The 18,009-nt window shown below is 41.5% G+C and overlaps 3 protein-coding genes across 6 annotated transcripts in view; 2 read left to right on the top strand and 1 right to left on the bottom strand.

The window, feature by feature from the left end:
* Window positions 1-2,052: 2,052 nt before the first annotated feature.
* On the top strand, window positions 2,053-10,582 carry acsl5 (acyl-CoA synthetase long chain family member 5). 2 transcript variants are annotated; one of them, XM_030773623.1, is made up of 20 exons: window positions 2,053-2,208; window positions 2,477-2,585; window positions 2,892-2,956; window positions 3,072-3,173; window positions 4,136-4,235; window positions 4,983-5,161; window positions 5,286-5,318; window positions 5,424-5,475; window positions 5,702-5,775; window positions 5,957-6,034; window positions 6,512-6,646; window positions 7,369-7,503; window positions 7,672-7,767; window positions 8,115-8,187; window positions 8,285-8,373; window positions 8,462-8,578; window positions 9,177-9,320; window positions 9,704-9,805; window positions 10,070-10,141; window positions 10,445-10,582. In XM_030773623.1, the coding sequence occupies exons 1-20, from the start codon at window positions 2,053-2,055 to the stop codon at window positions 10,580-10,582; spliced, it is 2,049 nt and encodes a 682-aa protein (XP_030629483.1). The 2 variants fall into 2 exon arrangements, with proteins under 2 accessions (XP_030629483.1, XP_030629484.1); XM_030773624.1 differs by lacking the exon at window positions 3,072-3,173 and having other exon boundaries at window positions 2,146-2,208.
* Window positions 10,583-11,153: 571 nt separating this feature from the next.
* zdhhc6 (zDHHC palmitoyltransferase 6) lies at window positions 11,154-15,476 on the bottom strand. 2 transcript variants are annotated; one of them, XM_030775205.1, is made up of 10 exons: window positions 15,161-15,476; window positions 14,866-14,948; window positions 14,451-14,610; window positions 13,862-14,023; window positions 13,699-13,752; window positions 12,980-13,147; window positions 12,559-12,600; window positions 12,316-12,461; window positions 11,979-12,025; window positions 11,154-11,864 (listed from the first exon to the last, which is right to left on the bottom strand). In XM_030775205.1, exons 1-10 carry the CDS (start codon window positions 15,425-15,427, stop codon window positions 11,761-11,763), a joined length of 1,233 nt encoding a protein of 410 aa, XP_030631065.1. In that variant the 5' UTR covers window positions 15,428-15,476; the 3' UTR covers window positions 11,154-11,760. The 2 variants fall into 2 exon arrangements, with proteins under 2 accessions (XP_030631065.1, XP_030631064.1); XM_030775204.1 differs by having other exon boundaries at window positions 14,866-14,957.
* A 2,089-nt stretch (window positions 15,477-17,565) lies between these two features.
* Window positions 17,566-18,009, top strand: part of vti1a (vesicle transport through interaction with t-SNAREs 1A) — a 114,952-nt gene continuing 114,508 nt past the window's right edge. For both annotated transcript variants that reach the window (XM_030775336.1, XM_030775335.1), the window contains exon 1: window positions 17,566-17,659. In XM_030775336.1, coding sequence (XP_030631196.1) covers window positions 17,566-17,659 — 94 coding nt within the window. The remainder of the gene's footprint in view (window positions 17,660-18,009) is intronic.

Below are 18,009 nucleotides of genomic sequence, written 5' to 3' on the forward strand. Positions count from 1 at the left end.
GGTACGCATGGGCTGAGGTATTGGGCCATATCTGAGGTACTCTGTGGCAAAACTGGGTGATTTAAGTTTGTGGCACAGTTGTTATCTTATCGGTGATATCCATCAGTGCGGCTGGGTCAGCCTTTGTAGCCTCCACGTCTCAGTTCACACGGCACCAAGGTGAAACGTTTGTTCCTTGGATGCGTATTGCTTTTCAGTTCTTTTTGTAACAAGCATCTTAAATGGTTAACGCACTGCCACAAAAAAAAAAAAAAACACAGTTTACTGTCTTTGTCTACTACTGTTCTGTCTGTTTCATAGAACCATTGTTGTTAGAGTGTTGTGCTGTGTCATTTCATTGATTTTTGTCTGGCTGCCGTTTTTATCAGCGACTTCAGTGAAAAAGAAAGAGATTTGTCAGATATGTCCACTCAGTGAGAAGAGGGAGAATTCTGTTGACTGAACAAACAAAGTTAGACTGTTTAAGACTGGACTTAATGACCTCTGAACCAATGACATTTAAAATGCAGTCAGGCTGACCTGCAAAAACAAATTAGAGCTCAACTCTGAATACAAATTGGACCTTCACTGAGTCAATCACAGTTTCACAGTCACAGTTATAGTTTTTTATTTCGTCCATAGAATCAGAGGCGAGCTTAATTGTGTGTATACCTTGGCTAAGAGGCTGTTGCTCAACACACCTCTGTGTTTTGTAGTAAAATCCTATGTTTATGTCTGCATACATTTTTATTATCAGCGAGCAGATAATGGTCTCAGTTCAAAGGTCACTGGTGTTCTGTGAGCGGTTTTATGAGTGCTTTACACAGTGTTCCTGTACCACTAGTTCACTTCTGCAGGAGTCTTTCTCTGGGCTGTTGCCTTCAGCAGCTCTAGCTGTGGAACACATCAGAAGACACACAGGTATTGAACTGTAAGCTGTAGTTTCATATGCATATCATTTTATCAGCTGAGTGGGAGACACTGATGCGTTAAAGACCATATTAAAATTGTAATGATTTTATACTAATGAATGGCGCTACAGCGCCTGGTAATCCAAAATACGTCTGTAATACGAACACAAATGACTATATAGTGTGAAAATTTCTTTGCATTTTGTTGCAGTATTTTGTTGCAGTATTTTCACATGGAAACTGATTCCCATGTATTTGTTCCGGCTGTATTAGTGAACAAAATTGTATAAAATAGTTACTACAGCCTAATAATGTCATCTCTGATGTCTGTGCGACTGCTTAACATGTTCTTTGAACTACTTACTATTCTGAGTTTAATTATGTTACTTAGTTTCTGGGAAGGTCTGTCAGCCTGTCAGTGGCATAAGAACTGTTCTGTGCATTGCTTGGTCGTAGTTTCTTGTAATGGTTTGCAATTACAACTTACAATTTGGTATTTTGCAGATGCTTCTAAACCAAAGCGACTTACAATTAGTGCATCAATTGGGTTTAGCTGACTCGTTCATTTAATCCTTCTACTGACTGTGGTAACATTTGACAGAATGTTTCCAGTGGTGTTTCTCTATACTGTGTTGACAGTGAGTTAAATATGCATAAACCTTTTTGTGAGCAAACACTTGTTATCTGCTTGCTATCTGAGCGGGGTCACAATGACACTGAAGTAGTGATTCTCAAACACGTGGGCAGAAAAGGTTTACTGCGGTTCAGTAAATGAGATCTACACAACCAAATGTTGCGCTAAAAAAAACGACGAGGACAAAGTGTTAGGGCAGATGCATGTCAGAATAATTAAGTTGACCTTGAAATGTCTCCTGTGGTTTTTCTGATACTCATGCTTGTTCACAGAGTCCCACAAATATTTCAAGGTCTACAGCAGGTCTTCATAGTACACTCAAAAAAAAAGAAAGAATACATATGGCTAATGACTGAGATCTTAGTAGCATTAATCATAGTAAGATTCATGTTGCATGTCTTATATTTTATATTCTAACAGTATGATAACATCTTTTCACATTCATGCATTCATTCATTTGTTCATTCATTCATTCATTCATTTTCTCAACTCTAATTTCCTGCTACTTTCCTGTAGACCACCTACAGTATGGAAGTCCTTTTCCAGTTTCTGTTCTCTCCACTACCCACTCCTGCCCTGGTCTTCCTCTTTAGTCTGGGCACTGCTGCTCTTGTGTATCTCAACACCAGACCCAAACCTCTGCAACCACCCTTAGACCTCAACCGCCAGACCATAGGAATCAGGGTGAGACAGTGTCACACTAAATACATCTTCCCACACATCACAACATGATTTGATTACTGTTTCTGCCATTGTTTTGCTATAACAGCGATCTTATTTTTATATCTGTAAAGTGGACGATGAAATTTTTTCGCTCCAGCGTCATAGTACTGACCAGACAGTCATGCATGCGGAATATGGAAATACACACACGTTTACACGCGTGTAGGGACGAATAGTGTGTGTTTGCACATGTAGCGGTTTGGTAGTGAAGGTGGTTGTACTTTTTCAGGATGGTGCCAGAAAGAGTGCCCTCGTGAAAGATAACAATCTGGTATCCTACTTCTATGAAGACGCCAAAACACTCTATGAGGTCTTCCAAAGAGGATTACACGTCTCAGGTGAGAGGCTAGGAATCACAGCTAAAACACAACACAGGCCCACGCTGAGAGGACTAATGTTTGAGCCCAAATTCCACAAGTAGAGAGCTCCGCTCAGATAAACGATGGGAGCGTGCAGAGTGAATGTTGCTTCAAAACATATCTTTGCGCTAAAATCAGATAAAAGTTCATTGCCTCCTAGATTATCTTTTCGATTATTATATTGGATAACCATAAAATGTATGGATAATACGTGTAAACATTTTAATTCACAAACAAATTCGTTAGACTGTTATTTATATAACGTTTTATTTTTTTACCTTGAAGGAAACGGGCCATGCTTGGGCTACAGGAGACCAGGACAACCCTACCAGTGGCTAAAATACAAACAGGTAGACCCTGCTGATGTAACTTAACAGCACAGATAGGAGAGAGAGAGAGAGAGAGAGAGAGAGAGAGAGAGCACTCTCCTTGAATGCCTTGCGTTAACGCTGTATCTCTCCTCAGGTTTCAGACCGGGCCGAACACCTGGGTTCTGGTCTGCTGCACAGAGGACTTAAGCCATCGTCGGATCAGTTCATCGGCATCTTTGCCCAAAACCGGCCAGAGGTGAGACCCCCTGAGATTAGGGATGGATCTCACATTTTGTCAGTGCAGGTTTCATTAACGATTCCACCCTTAACGTGAAGCACTCGGACTTTCCCTCATTCAAGCTGCTCTAAAACAGATCTCTTACTGCAGCTTCTCTGGCTCTCTCTCACTGCGTGTCTTGATTTGGTTTCTTGTGTGTTTGAATGTAGTTTTTAGATGGAGATGATAAGGCTTTGGTATTCCCTCTTCTTTTTTTTTTTTTTGATATTCTTTCTTCTTTTGTTGTGGCGATAGGGAGGTAAAGTTTGTGTAGTTTGTCAGAGACTTGAGTGTTACTGCTTTTCTGTGATGGTGGAGGCAGGTTAGTTTAGATTCAGATTCAGAATCACATTCAGAAAACTTTATTGGTCTCGAGAAGGGCAATTCATTTGCAGCTTACCCAGTCTATACTATGCCATACTGTACCATATCATACCATATACACAACTTTGATACTCCGACTTTGATAGGTTTAAGTTAATCCTGTTTTTCTTTTAAAAAATAGCTACTTTGTTTTGGACATTCTATGACACTCTATTATGGATTTTTCTGATGATAGCCCTTTTGTATACTGTGACTATGGTTGCCTCCCTGGTTACTGTAGCATAGGGTAGGCTTTGAGTCCCAACACATTATATCTATATAAAAATGCTGTATAAACTTAAAACATGTTACATATACGGACATTCAAATACATTAAGATAAAGACAAATATACCAATAGACATACAAACGGGTAAACAGAAACAAAACAACAACGAAAACAACAACAACAAAAAAATCTGATGTGGTCCTGCTTGAACCTAGACCGAGTCCTGTTGCACACTCACATCTGAAGCAAAGCTGATTTTAGCCTGTTAAACATAACACCCATCTACCACCAGCGGTCCAACAGAACCACAGAGAGTTCCACACTGACTGTAATCTCCTGTCCCTCTGCAGTGGATTATAGCTGAACAGGCTTGCTACACCTATTCCATGGTGGCGGTTCCTCTGTACGACACGCTGGGTCCTGAAGCCCTGGTCTTCATCATTAACAGAGGTAATTAGCTGAGCTCATCTGGATGCTTCATTAAAGGTGTTCATCAGAACAGATTTAGAGACAGCTCTCCCAGGAGTTTGAGTCCACCTGAAGTGTATGTTATCCAGGCTTATCTAGCGCACCCTGTGACCCTCATAGTGATTAAATTACATGTCTTCTCCCTGATAGAGACTTACTGTACTACCATAATGAACACCAAATGCTACCACTACCCTTACTGCTGTTGCCCTTAATATTGCTGCCATGGTTACTGTTGCCATAACAATCACTGCTGTTGTATGTGTTACCGTTATTGTTACAATTGTTGTTAATGTTAGGGATTTTACCCTGGTGATCCCAATAAGTCATAAGTACTCTAGTATTTTATGACTAATTTTATTCCTAAAATATTGCTTTGACTATTACTATTAGTGTAAGTGAGCAAAATTGATTTTTCATCAACAAATGCTTTTCATATGAACGGAGCATATATTGTGATCATTACTTTCATTATAAACATGTTACAAATACTCTCCTGTATTAACTGCGGGGTTATTATTACTGTTACAGTCAGTACTTCTATTACAAATGTTTTCCTCTTCCCACCCCTGTTACTATCATTGTAACTGTTAATGTTACAATTCCTGATAATCATATTGTTATTATCACCATCACGGTGCATGTTAATATTCCGTTGCTTTCCTGAGAAAGTCCCTCGATAAGGCACGATGGTAGTCTGATGGTGCTGTCTATGTCGTATCTGTTTAGCGGACATTTCCACAGTGCTGTGCGATAAACCACAGAAAGCTGAGATCCTGCTTTCTAACAGTGAGAAAGGTCTGACTTCTGTGCTGAAGACTATCATTCTGATGGACCCCTTTGACAACAGCCTGACTGAACGCGGAGCTAAGTGTGGGGTGGAAGTCCTCTCCATGAAAGAGGTGGAGGTAAGCAGGGTCGACTCTCTCTTTCACCTTGGATAATTAATAAGCAGTTTGTGATTTTCTGCCCTGTCTCATTGTGTTGTGACTCTGCTGAAACTACACTATAATAAATATGTTCTGTTCTTAGGCCTTGGGGAAAGACAACCTGCGGAAGCCAGTTGTGAGTTAAAGCGCTTTGTTTTTGGTTTTCTTTTCGCTGTAAAACTACAGTAGATGATTTGAGGGTACTGAGATGAGTATTTGATTATATGTGTATGTCTTCCAGCCACCAAAACCAGAAGACCTGAGCACCGTGTGTTTTACCAGCGGAACCACTGGTCTGTCCATTTCTCTCTCTCTCTCTCTCTCTCTCTCTCCTTCTCTCGCTCTCATTCACTCACTCCACCTTAATTGGCAGCCATGCCACAATGAACTCAAATCACAATTGTCAAATAATTGTCTTCTTCTCTCTCTCTCTCTTATCTGTGTCTGTGTGTGTGTGTGTGTGTGTGTGTGTGTGTGCGCGCGCGCATGTAAAGACACTCATATTTCTTTGTGTTTCAGGTGACCCAAAGGGAGCCATGCTGACTCATGAAAATGTGGTTTCAGATGCTGCTGGAGTGCTTAAAATCCTAGAGGTATAACATGCCTGTAATATCAAAATCAACATTAATAGCATTAACATCATTATCTCACTTTTATGAACACCCTGTGAGAATGTGAACCATAGAGTTTCAGTCTTTGTCATGATGATTTAGTTCTTAGTTAGTGGGAAAGTGATTGATTTTGAACTGATAAACTGTTTTTTTTTTGTTATAGAGCACCTTTTCTCCTGTCCCCGATGACACATCTATCTCTTTTTTACCTCTGGCTCACATGTTTGAGAGGGTAGTTCAGGTGAGTCTGGGCTCACATGCAGTCCCCTAAAGGGCCACACAGGCCTCTTCTTTTTGAACAAAGAGAACTTGATGTTTCTTACAATACAAAGGATTGTATAGTTATAACTGTTAATATAAACAATTACATTGATTCACCCCTATAAGAATGAATACATTATTGTTACATTGTTTATCATGGTTGCTACAGTGGTTATCTTAAAGGAGAGTAATATTTCTCCAACATCTTTTCCTTATGGAATCTGGACTCAGTCTTCTCACATTGATAATCTGTTGTCTTAGTTACGTGTGAGATACAACATATTACAACTGTCAATCAAAACATAAAGCAATCTGGACTCAGTCTTCTCACATTGCCATGTTTTTGCTTTGATATTGAATCTGATATTGAGAGAACTAATATGTGATAAATTGAAAATAATGTTTTTTTTCTGTGTGAGAGTTAGAGAGAAACTGAGTTTGTATGATTCTGTTTCAGACGGTGATATATGGTGCTGGGGCCAAAGTGGGCTTTTTCCAGGGAGATATTAAACTTCTGCCAGATGACATGAAAACCCTTCAGCCAACGGTTTTCCCGGTGGTTCCACGTCTTCTCAATCGTGTCTATGACAAGGTACAGTCTCTCTGATGTTGACACGCTGTTCAAATATATATGCTAGATAAAACCAGAAATGGTATTGTGTTATTTTCAGTAACAGTATGTTGCAGTGTCCATCATTATGATGGACTCAGTGAAAGGATCTGAGAAAGCAGCAAATTTATTGTTTAAATGCTAAAGCTATCATGGCTAATGCTAATGCTATCAATCTGTTTTTTCAAAGGTTAGAGTAGGTCAGAACACATCATTTAAAGTAACCGTACAACACAGCTGTACACCCATGACACAATGACGGTGACCAGAACTATCTAAATAAAACATGTGGTGCATGCTGGGAGAATTTACCAACCCCCCCTCCCCAGGGTCGCAAGAATATGCAGGCTAATACGTTTTCCGCCTGATTCAGGTTAGCCAGGTTCTGATGAGCGTCAGATGTAGAGTCAGATGTCGTAGACCGAGGCTAGAATGATCCGGAAAACAGTACGACAACGCTGTTGAAAGGCTGAGAGTTCCCCAAATAAACACTCCTTTCCGAAATTTAATACCATTTACATAACATCAGCTAATTATAGATTCACCCTATTCTTCAGGAATTGCTTTTCATGCTTTATTCTCACCACACTATTCACTGCTGCTCACTCCTGTTCTTAAGCATGAACTGAAGAGGATTTCTGCCCTGTTTATACCATACAGTTCTCTCTCTGTTAAACTTTTTTTTTTTTTTTTTACTTTTACAGGTCCAGAGTGGAGCCCAGACTCCCTTTAAAAAATGGCTGCTGAACTTTGCCATTGAAAGGAAACATGCAGAGATTAAACAGGGCATCATCAGAAACAACAGCATATGGGACAAACTCATCTTCCATAAAGTGCAGGTAACCTCCATAAGAGCAAAATAACAAGTGGTACTGCACCATTCTTCTTTTTGACAAAAAACCCTCCGAAAAAACTAGATTTCAGACAGTTAATAAGGAATGTGTGATGATGGCCTCTGGCCCCTTTTGAGAGATTGTTCTAGAAGCGGGGATGTTGTCTCACTGCAGGAGTCACTGGGGGGTCGTGTTAGGGTGATGGTGACAGGAGCCGCTCCCATCTCCCCGTCTGTGTTGAGCTTCCTCCGGGCATGCCTGGGGTGTCAGGTAAAAGAGAGAAAAAATGAGCCTCCTTATTCTCATGACTCTGCTCCTCTCTGTGGGGAAAACATATATACTGTAGCTTCACTCCTCTGGTTTATACAATGCAGAGACCCACTAAACTACATCAGAGACAATATGTTAATTATTACTATTACTGCATAAGAAATATGAAATATCAAAATTGCACTTTGTTACACAAGCCGCTCCATCATGATGCCCAGCCCGGTCCGGTAGTACGCTGTGTTTACAGGGACTGTCAAAGCCCGGAGAAAAGGTCATGTGAAATATTGATGTTATCGGGAGTTGCAATGACCCAGGTTTGACCTCTGAGTGGCTGACCTAATTTTCAGATCTTTGAGGGATATGGTCAAACAGAGAGCACCGCTGGATGCACTTTCTCTGTGCCTGGGGATTGGACAGCCGGTAGGCCAACGTACTGTCATAACTACAGCCAATGCTGACAGAACCCTTATGTAGTCTTGTCAATGCTGACATTACGTGACTTCTCTCTGTGACTCAGGCCATGTTGGCATCCCTGTTTCGTGTAACGTGGTGAAACTGGTTGACGTTGAGGACATGAATTACTTTGCTTCCAATGGCGAAGGGGAGGTAATGAGGTTGACTCTGACTGACATATTTAACTCAGTTCCGTGGTTTGCCTGTGAGAACTGTTTATTAATGTGATTCTCTATCTCAGGTTTGTATCAAAGGGAAGAACGTGTTCCGGGGATATCTGAAGGACCCAGAGAGAACTGCAGAGGCACTGGACAAAGACGGATGGTTGCACACTGGAGACATTGGCAAATGGCTACCGGTGAGAGTTGCCGGGATTTGTACGACATGTTGAAGGAAGAAATGAGACAGAAAGCGAGAAAGAGACGGAGATAGATAGATAGAGAGAGAGAGAGAGAGAGAGAGAGGGAGAGAGAGAGAGGGGGAGAGAGAGGGAGAGAGAGAGGGAGAAAGAGAGGGTGTGTATGGTGATGGACCGCTGTGTGGTGAACCCACATCAACACTGACTTAGACTTTGTTGTATAAGTTTTAAATTAATGTCATTAATGCCATTAAGCCAAATCGCTCAAAGGCTTATTTGTAAAACTAATGATAAGCCTCAGTGGCCAGGGGACAAGGCCTGAAGGACATGATCTGGCAGTTAAAAAGGGGAGGGGGGAGGTCGACCTGAGGAATAAGTTCATTAAGTTCACCAGCTATGTTGTGATTCAGATAGTCCAGTGTCTGAGAATGTTCCTTTACCTGTTAGTCAAAAAAAGAAAGTAAAAAAAGAAAGTAAAAAAAAAAAACAAAAACAAAAAAAACCCCACTCCCCCAAAATCATAACATGAGAAGTTTTAGTGTGTACCCTGGACTTGTGTGTGTAGTAATACGGTGATGAATGGTGTTTCATTTGTTAGAGTGGAGTTTTGAAGATCATCGACAGAAAGAAGAACATATTCAAACTGGCTCAGGGCGAGTACATCGCCCCGGAGAAGATTGAAAACGTTTACGTGCGGAGTGGTCCCGTGGCCCAGGTGTTTGTACATGGAGACAGTTTACAGGTAAATATCGCTATCCCCACGTGTTAAAGGAGTGTTAATCAGTATGGATCTAAGATCAAAGATGTTTTGTCATGTGCCAGTTCGGCTCGGCACGGCTCTGACTCGCTAACCCAAGAGATTGCAGGGGATCCAAACTCATTCAGTAATCAAGAGGATTTTAAACGAGCTAGTGCTGTTCTAGTGTAGCACGCGAAAAAGATTTCAGGTGGTTTAGTACCGTTCTAAACATTGCGTACCGTCTAATGTTACTCTAGGTGAGACCATCACTGTTTCTCTCTGTGAACTAATAGGTAAATGACTCTACTGTGTGCTCTTCTCTGGGTGTCAAACTTGAACATTGTCTGATTCATCTTTTTTTACTCTTCTGCTGTGTTTGTGTCCAGTCCTGTCTGGTAGGTATCGTGGTGCCCGACGCTGAAGTCCTGCCTGGATTTGCCGAGAATCTGGGGGTCAAAGGATCTCTGGAAGAGCTCTGTAAAAATCAAGTTAGTGGTGATATTATTTTAATCAGGATCTTTTTTTTTTTTTTCCTCTTGAGGATTTTTATTTTAGATTTAGTTTTTGAGAAGTGGCTATAGGAAATAAGATAAACGAAGGTATGTAGCCATTTCGGTCATAGTTGACATCGCAACTGATTGGTTACCATGGTTTTTGTAACAATTTGGAAAAAGGTCACAAATATCATTTTGTACCCCCCCCCTCCCAAGGTTCCCTTTCATTTTGTTAACTAAAATTTCCTTTGTCCACAGCAAATAAAGAAAGCCATCTTATCTGACCTCATCAAACTTGGCCGTGAGGCGGGGCTAAAATCGTTTGAACAGGTAAGCAGTGATTGGTTCCCTTTGAGCTGTCATTAGTTCTTTTACCGTAAGTACAGCTTGTAGTTGCTATGTATCTCCCCTGTGAAAATTATGAAACCCTAATGGTAATCCTACTCCCTAGTGGTGCTTGCCGAACCTCTCACAGGACTATAAATCTGTATAAAGGTGGATGAGCAGATGAATAATGTCGACCTATTTAGCAGTTTTTAATCACGATAAAGCTTCGAGATTCAAAGAAAATACTGATTTGTTTTATACAGTGCAGTGATAGTGTTGTTTGTGCGTTTGTTCTGTGCCGTTAAGGTGAAGGATCTATACCTGCACGCTGATCCGTTTACTGTGGAGAACGGCCTTCTCACTCCAACGCTGAAAGCCAAAAGAGCTGACCTCACCAAATTCTTCAAAGCCCAAATCGACAGCCTGTACGCGAACCTTCAGTGACCTCCATAAACACTGCAGCAGTTTCCCAGGTCTACTGATCCATAGCAGGGGGAGAATGTTCTCCAGGGACAGTGCAGGACTGAAACAAAACTATTACGGAAGATCTCTGGGTTTCCCTGCCAAAGGCCAAGAGCGCTTTCTCAGTCAAGAAATTTGTCTTCTCTAACACTATACCATACATGAGCACCAGGTTCAGTTTTACTTGCCTCTGGAACACTGGAATATGTCAGTCACCCTCAGAACATCAGACTGACTCCAGCACAATGCAAATGAGCTGGAGTTACATTAACTCCTAGAGAGACTGGATAACAGAGAGTGTGTTATAACGTTCCAGTGCAGACACTCTCAAGAGTTAATACTGGCAAATTAGCAGCATACCACTCGTTAAGATGATATGATAAACAGCGTGCCCTCTCTATTTTTATGTGACTGCTAACAACCAAACAAGACGACAAATAAAAGAAGAACAACAACAACAATTACAATGACTAGAAGGAGCTGGTTGGTTTATTTCTCTTTTGAATCCATACAGTGATGGTGACAGTTCCATTTTACAAAAATAAACAAACGTAAAATAAGTGTCATTTCTACTGTACAGAGAATACAGTGAATTTGCATGACCTAATAAGACTTTGTTACAGCTGGCGAAGGCATTGCATAATCAGTGAGGACATTAAAAAAAAAAAAAAATTAAGAAGAGAAAAGCATAAAGGATTCAAGTAAACAATTGTATTTAACCCCCCCTCTCTCCCACCCTTGAAACGGAGCCGTCAGCGCAAGCTTTGGGCTCCGTTCCAATAGGAGGAGTACTGAGTTCTGACCATGCTTACTCTCCACACGTCTGGAGGGAATTCATTGTGTAGAGGTATATCAGTCGACTATACAGAAGAGCAGCAACTACAGGGTATGACATTAACGTGTTAGAAATGTTCACTTACTCGAGTACGACGGAAATCGGACCGAACCGCAAACGACCGCCCGGGAGGTCGCAAATACACTGAAAATCACGACACCTGAAAATTGAAACGTGATACCTCGCACAAAATGAATTCCTTTCCCCGTTGAAACTGAAACAGAGAAGCAAGGAGGAAAAGTCGCTGTCTAAAGAACGTAAACCTGACTGCACAATCGAGTTTTTTTTTCTTTTTTCTTTCCGACTTTAAAATAATCTGAATATATTATTTATCTTTCTTTTCTTCGCTAACTGTAGAGTTATTCGCTGAGTCGTAGTGGCACTTCTCCACGCATCGCCGTGGAAACCATCCTCTCACACGAACTCCAGCTAAATGATGACCGAAACAGTGGAAAAAAAAAAAGCAAACGTTACAACATATAGCGAATGTAAAGTACATTGCAGATTTTCTGCAGTGACAGTTTATTATAAATTTTACTGTACCTTTTGTTTGCTCCTCATCTAAAACCTTATCCCCATACATCCACCACCTGTGAAACAAACAAAAACAGAATTTAAAATGCTGTGTGCTATTCCCCATAGCATTATTCTATCACAGTGTTAATCACAGTAGTTTACAGTAAAATGCTGGTAAGCTTAATGTTCCTTTCGTGACAACAGAGACACCCAGCTCAGTCTCAGAGGAATTTCATATTACTATGAAATGAACAAAGTCAAGTCAAGAAATGAACAAAGTCAATGGAGCTGAGTGACCATAAGAGACATGCTCTTAGATTTGAGAGGAGTGAATGCAAGGGTCAAGGGTGAACTAATGACTCACTTAGTCCCTCTAGTGGCCAAAATAGTCTCTCCCTTAAAGAGTTTGATTCTGGGTTCCTCTGTACACGGTGACCTGATGAAGGTGTTTAGCCCCTTCCTAAGAGGACAGCACGCCCCATTATAATCCTCCACCACTCTGTACTGGACCTGTGGGAAGAAGAAAAGAGACAAGTACTGCAGCATAACTTTTTAAAGGCCCAATACTGCCCTCTAGAGTTGGACTGGAGTAAAAACAATTACTCACACTTCTCTCACGCTTGTCTGCCTTCTGCTTCAGTTGCTCAATCTGAGAGGGGGAAGAGAGAGAGAGAGAGATATAAAAAGGGAGACAGGGAGAGCGAGAGATAGAGAGGGAGACAGGGAGAGAGAGAGAGAGAGGGGGAAAAAAAGAAACCAAACTCATTAATATTTACTTGAACACATCACTGCTGAGTGAAAATACACAAAGGGGCAGGGGGAGACAATGGCCCCATGGAGTACGCTTGTGTTTGCAGACATTTCAACACTCCCTCAAACACACATGACTCAGGCCGTCAAGGCCGTGTCAAACGCAGAGGTGTTCAGTTTAGACGGGAACAGGATCCTGCAGGAAGGCGGACTGTCCGAGAAGCTAATCGCCTAACACCGTCTGTACAGAGTCACCTGTGAAACGCAATGCTGCGTACCGTTAGCGTATGCTGGTGGCATTTCTCGTTCACGGGCCACTCGATACCGTCCCCTTCAGGAGAACCAGACCAGGTGAAGACCTGTTTGACGTTTTCCCAGCAGCTGCCCAAGTCATAAGGGAAGATAAACTCTTCACCGGTTTGGTAGTACTGAATTCTGTCTTTGGCCTGAAGAAAAAACAGAAGGTTTATCCACAGTGAGAACTGGCTGAAAATGTTTTTACCCCATGTTAAAAAGGTCATGACCGACTTGATGTGGGGATCACCTTTAACATTTTTTTAGGTTCTTACACGGCTTACGTTAAAATATCTATGAACAGTCAAAGACAAAGCACACCGTCTTTTAAAGTACAAAAAGGCAGCTAGGAACGGAAATCACCAATGCAACTCACAATAATTTTCTGAACATATGCAAGAATTCCGCTCCTAATGGAAACGACCATTTAAACGAAGCCCAGGGGCAACGTGTATAATTTGTATGTGATTACAATGTCCTTTCAATCTTGTTTTGATTGAGTGATATTGCCTCTGGAAAACCTGTTACTCAGAGTGGCTTTCACAATCTCTTAACAGGATGTTGACAGCGCTAAGCCATTAAAAGCTTTACTTAACCTTTGAAAGAGTGTTGCTATGCGTAGGATTAGGGAAGCAATATTGGATTAGTCCACATCTTAGAAAGCATTTCCAACAGCTTGATCACACAGCGTAAACAATCTCACCTTCTCCTCGATCCAGGCCTCTATGGACGTCTTGTTTCGAACGATGACTTTCATCTGCAAAACGGGACACCGTACAATAAAAACGATGAAAACGGACAAGTACGCAGACCTGCGTCGGACGGAGCAGACGAAACTAAGACGGCGGTGAGAAAACGCGCTGTACCTGGATAAAAAACAGCATGCCCACGGCGATGGTCGTGCCCAGCGCCAGTCCCAAGGCAAAGAGAGTGGCGGCAAACGCGGCCAGGCTGAACGGCATGATGGGATTGTGGACACGTCTTGCGGCGCTCATGTCGATCCTCACTGAGCTCCAGCCGAAAGAGATCTGCGGCGAGATACTGCCTCAAAAATCATTACGTAAACGTCAGAGAGAGAGAGAGAGAGAGAGAGAGAGAGAGAGAGAGAGAGAGAGAGAGAGAGAGAGAGAAAGAGACTCTACACCAAAAAGATCTGTTTAAAACCTCCTGTGGGTTCAAAAAACAGACTTTTCTGAGGGTAACTCTGACCGATCATTCAAGCAGATAAAGATCATTATGAGTTGTGGAAACGTCTCTCTGTTCAACTGGCTGGAGCGTTTTTGCTTTTTCTCAGTGTTGGCATGTCTGATTCATTTAAAAGAGGCCGCGACCAGCGACCAGCGACCAGCGACCAGCGACCAGCGCTGGGCTACTGCAGTAACGTCAAAGGCAGCGAGCGCTGTAGGAGGGGATTAGGAGACGCTGACTTAATGCACTCATACAGTGAAAACTGACCCTGTCATAGAGCTGCGTGTACATGGTCATGACGAAAATGAACGCGGCATGAATGCAGCCCAGCGGAGCGAGGAGGAGGAAGCTGGTGAAGTAGGCGTGGTTAAAATGACCACAACAGTTGTTGATCCAGGGGCAGTGGTGATCCATCTTCATCACACACCTGAGGATGAGGAAGATAATGAAGAAACAGGTCATAAATGATGCCTGAAACTACCCTCGGATCATTTTTTTTTCTCCATTTCCAGTAAAATGTAAAAATAAAATAAACCAATGCTTGTTATAATCTAGTAATTAACAGACAACCGAAGCGAAATTACACTAACACCAAACTCAATAAATAATTCAACACAACTCAGTGAACCTTCTTTACTGTATAAATTCCAAATGGATAATATTCGGTCATGGGCAAACCAACCTGTTACATTTGCGACAGTGATGAGATCTTGGTGCTTTATATCCTTGGCACACTCTACAAAACTGCAAGTACATTGTGTCTTGCTGATTTTCCTGTCAAGGACCAAAGACGGTACATGAAATATCTTACCGAGAAACTAAACTACCATCATCACAGTATTACGGCACAAAGACACTCTTTAGTTTATAACGATAAAACACGGAGGTGAACGCATAACATGAAAGGTCTAGGAATGGATCCATTATAGGAACATGAAACAGCCAAGAAGCAACACATCTTCTAGGAGACGCCTTACCGGTTTCCATCCAAGAGGAATGTATCCAGGGCCTACAAACATGGCGTTGAAGTAGTTGTAAAGGATTAGAACAGTCCAGTTGATGAGCATGATAAAGTTGACGCTGCCTCCTGTGGTGTCCAGTGGCCAGTACCATATAATAGAGTCCAGTATGGCCATAGAGGAACACACAGCGATGACTGTCAGTGCAATGATAGGACCCCAGTGACATAACCTCCTCACCTCGTGTATGTTCTCAAACGCAATAATCGCTGAGAAAATATTCATTGTTTTGGTCTTGTTATTCCGTCAGTTGATTAGAAAAACAAATGTAAAAAAAAAAAAACCAAAATAAAAAACAAAAGTTAGAAACGCTGTCTTTCTCTGTTGGAATGACTGAACCGCGAAGACGGCATGAAGCACCTTTTCTGTCTTCTTCGAAACGACCAATGAGCGGCTATGCTACAAGTCTTACGGGATGTCCCTCTCTTAGACTTTGGTGCTCTGTCAGCGTGTGGCATCCTTCCTCTCTCGGTCCACCGTTCCTCAAGTGAGAGGCAAGTCACCCATCTGAGAGAAATAAGAAAAACAAAAAAACAAAAAACAAAGAATGAGTCACAATCCTACTGCACTCATGCCAGTGCATCTGATCACGGTAACAGTATCACAGAAGCTAAGACAAAACAGTCTGTTTAGCGTGTGTGACGCGAGTGTGAAGAGGTGAGCGCTTTAATATTTAATGAATGGACTTTGTTATTGACAAACAACAGCCACCCACCGTGATGACAACAGCAATATAACTACTTTTGAGCTATTACTGTAGTTCATCAGCTAAATTCATCAAGTAACTTGAATCTAAACACTTAAGAGTAATTAACTGACCTAGTTACCTCTACTTGTTCATCCCTGTGTACTAGAGTATGTACCTGTATGCTGAAAGCACATGCTTTAAGGGATTGAAAAAGTTCTGTAAGATTGATAGCCATCATTCTTAAAGTCTGCTCCGTTAACTGCCAAAACTGACCCCGGTGTTGTTGACATGGTCTAATTTCTATCTTAAATTAACCAGTCTCACGACTCAACTAGCCATTGGAACTCTTTGATTCGCCCAACTTCAATCGCGCGCTTTGCAGAAGTGTAGAGATATATGAAAATACTATGAAATCTTTTCCTGTTAAACTAGTCAGCTGAACAAAAATCTTCCAGAGAAAGTATCATTGGGGTTGGTATCCGCGATGGCATAAATAAACATGATCTACAACGGGGTGTGTTTGAACCGTAAAAAAGTGTTGTAACATAGCGGGACTTAACAGTATACTCAGCTAAACGAACAGTGTAGATGCACTGCACACTTTTCGGAGTTAGGCTTTCCAACGTTTACTAGAACTCTCTGCGACTGAGAACAACAGTGTGGCAAACAAATTAAAATTAGCAGCAGTGTAAAAACAGACTCTTAAAACGTCTTACACCACGAAAGTAGGGTGTGTATTTATTGGGCGAGTCTAACGTATAGCTAGCTACAGGTGAGCCATGGTTGACAGTCATTTTTACCACCTGTGCGCTTATTTATACTGTCTGTTATTCAGAGCGCAATCTAGATAGTACATGCTCAACAGCACGAAAAACCTTTAAACATCAGAGAGGTATGGAGGTGTGAAGTCAGTATGTAGTACCCGGTTTCAGAGCACAGCCCTTGTTTTTACTGAATCACAAGACATAGCCAAGATACTGAGGAAGAGATCACTAGTGCTAGTTTAGGATAAATACATAGGCGTATTCACACGTTAAAGACAATACAAATACTACGTTATTACAAGGTAATCTAAAATTGGAAAGTGTTGTGAGTTTTAGACACGGCAGATCACTCAAACAATTCATTCTCACCTACCCCGTTAACACTTCCTTGATATTTCCTTATCAGCTTCTTCTGCCGACACTTCCTGTGCGAGGGCCCACTTCATAATCTGACCGCCTCATCTGAATTTCCAAGCCTTGGGACAGAACCAAAGCACAGCTTTAATACTGAACAAAACAAAATTGCCTTCATGAACTGTCCAGATCGCCTGCATTTAACATTAGCTCCATTCGATCTGGGATCTTATCACATGGAATAATTACTAAAGCTATGACGTTAGGGCAATCAGTGAACATTTAAATAGTATAGGAACAGTGTATAATTCAGTGACAGATATAATGCTACGTGTTCATATTATTTGCCTTAAATGCGCCCCCCCCCCGTTCTATTAAAAACATGCGATAAACATTGTAGCAGAACTTCTGAAAATAAATGTGTTTCTCGCCGAACTACATTTGTGTAATCCAACCAGGAAGTGACGGACCTGTCAATAAACAGAGCGTTATTTTGTTCCATTAGCAACAGCCTGTTGTTAGCCTGTAACTATTCATTTTTAAACATCGATATAATCATGTCTTCGGATTTTGAAACATACGAGCAAGACTTTGGCACCACCACGGCAGAAATTACCAACAAAATTGGTAGAATTCCGAAACTAGCCGGAGGTAGGTGTTGTGAATTTCGAATTTGCTGTACCAATTTCATAGCGTCGCAATAAGCCATTTAAGTCATTTGACATAACCAGTTGTTGTTAGCCCGTGGTCACCAACCTATTTACGTAAGTGGCCCGATGCATAACTTGTCAACCAACAACTAAGATATCCAACAGCGGGGTCAAATGAGACGTATAGTCGCCACTTTGTGTATGAGTAAAATTGTTGACTGTCAGAGCGGTATGGGCGAGATGTCGTGACATAAGAATTGTTTTATAAATTCATTCACAGTCAATAGTCTATGCTAACTAGCTTTCCTAAACAAATGAGTACTAGGTTTCCTATGCTTGCTTTAAGTAAGA

This window comes from Chanos chanos, chromosome 5, assembly GCF_902362185.1.
Source record: "Chanos chanos chromosome 5, fChaCha1.1, whole genome shotgun sequence".
Lineage (NCBI taxonomy): Eukaryota > Metazoa > Chordata > Actinopteri > Gonorynchiformes > Chanidae > Chanos > Chanos chanos.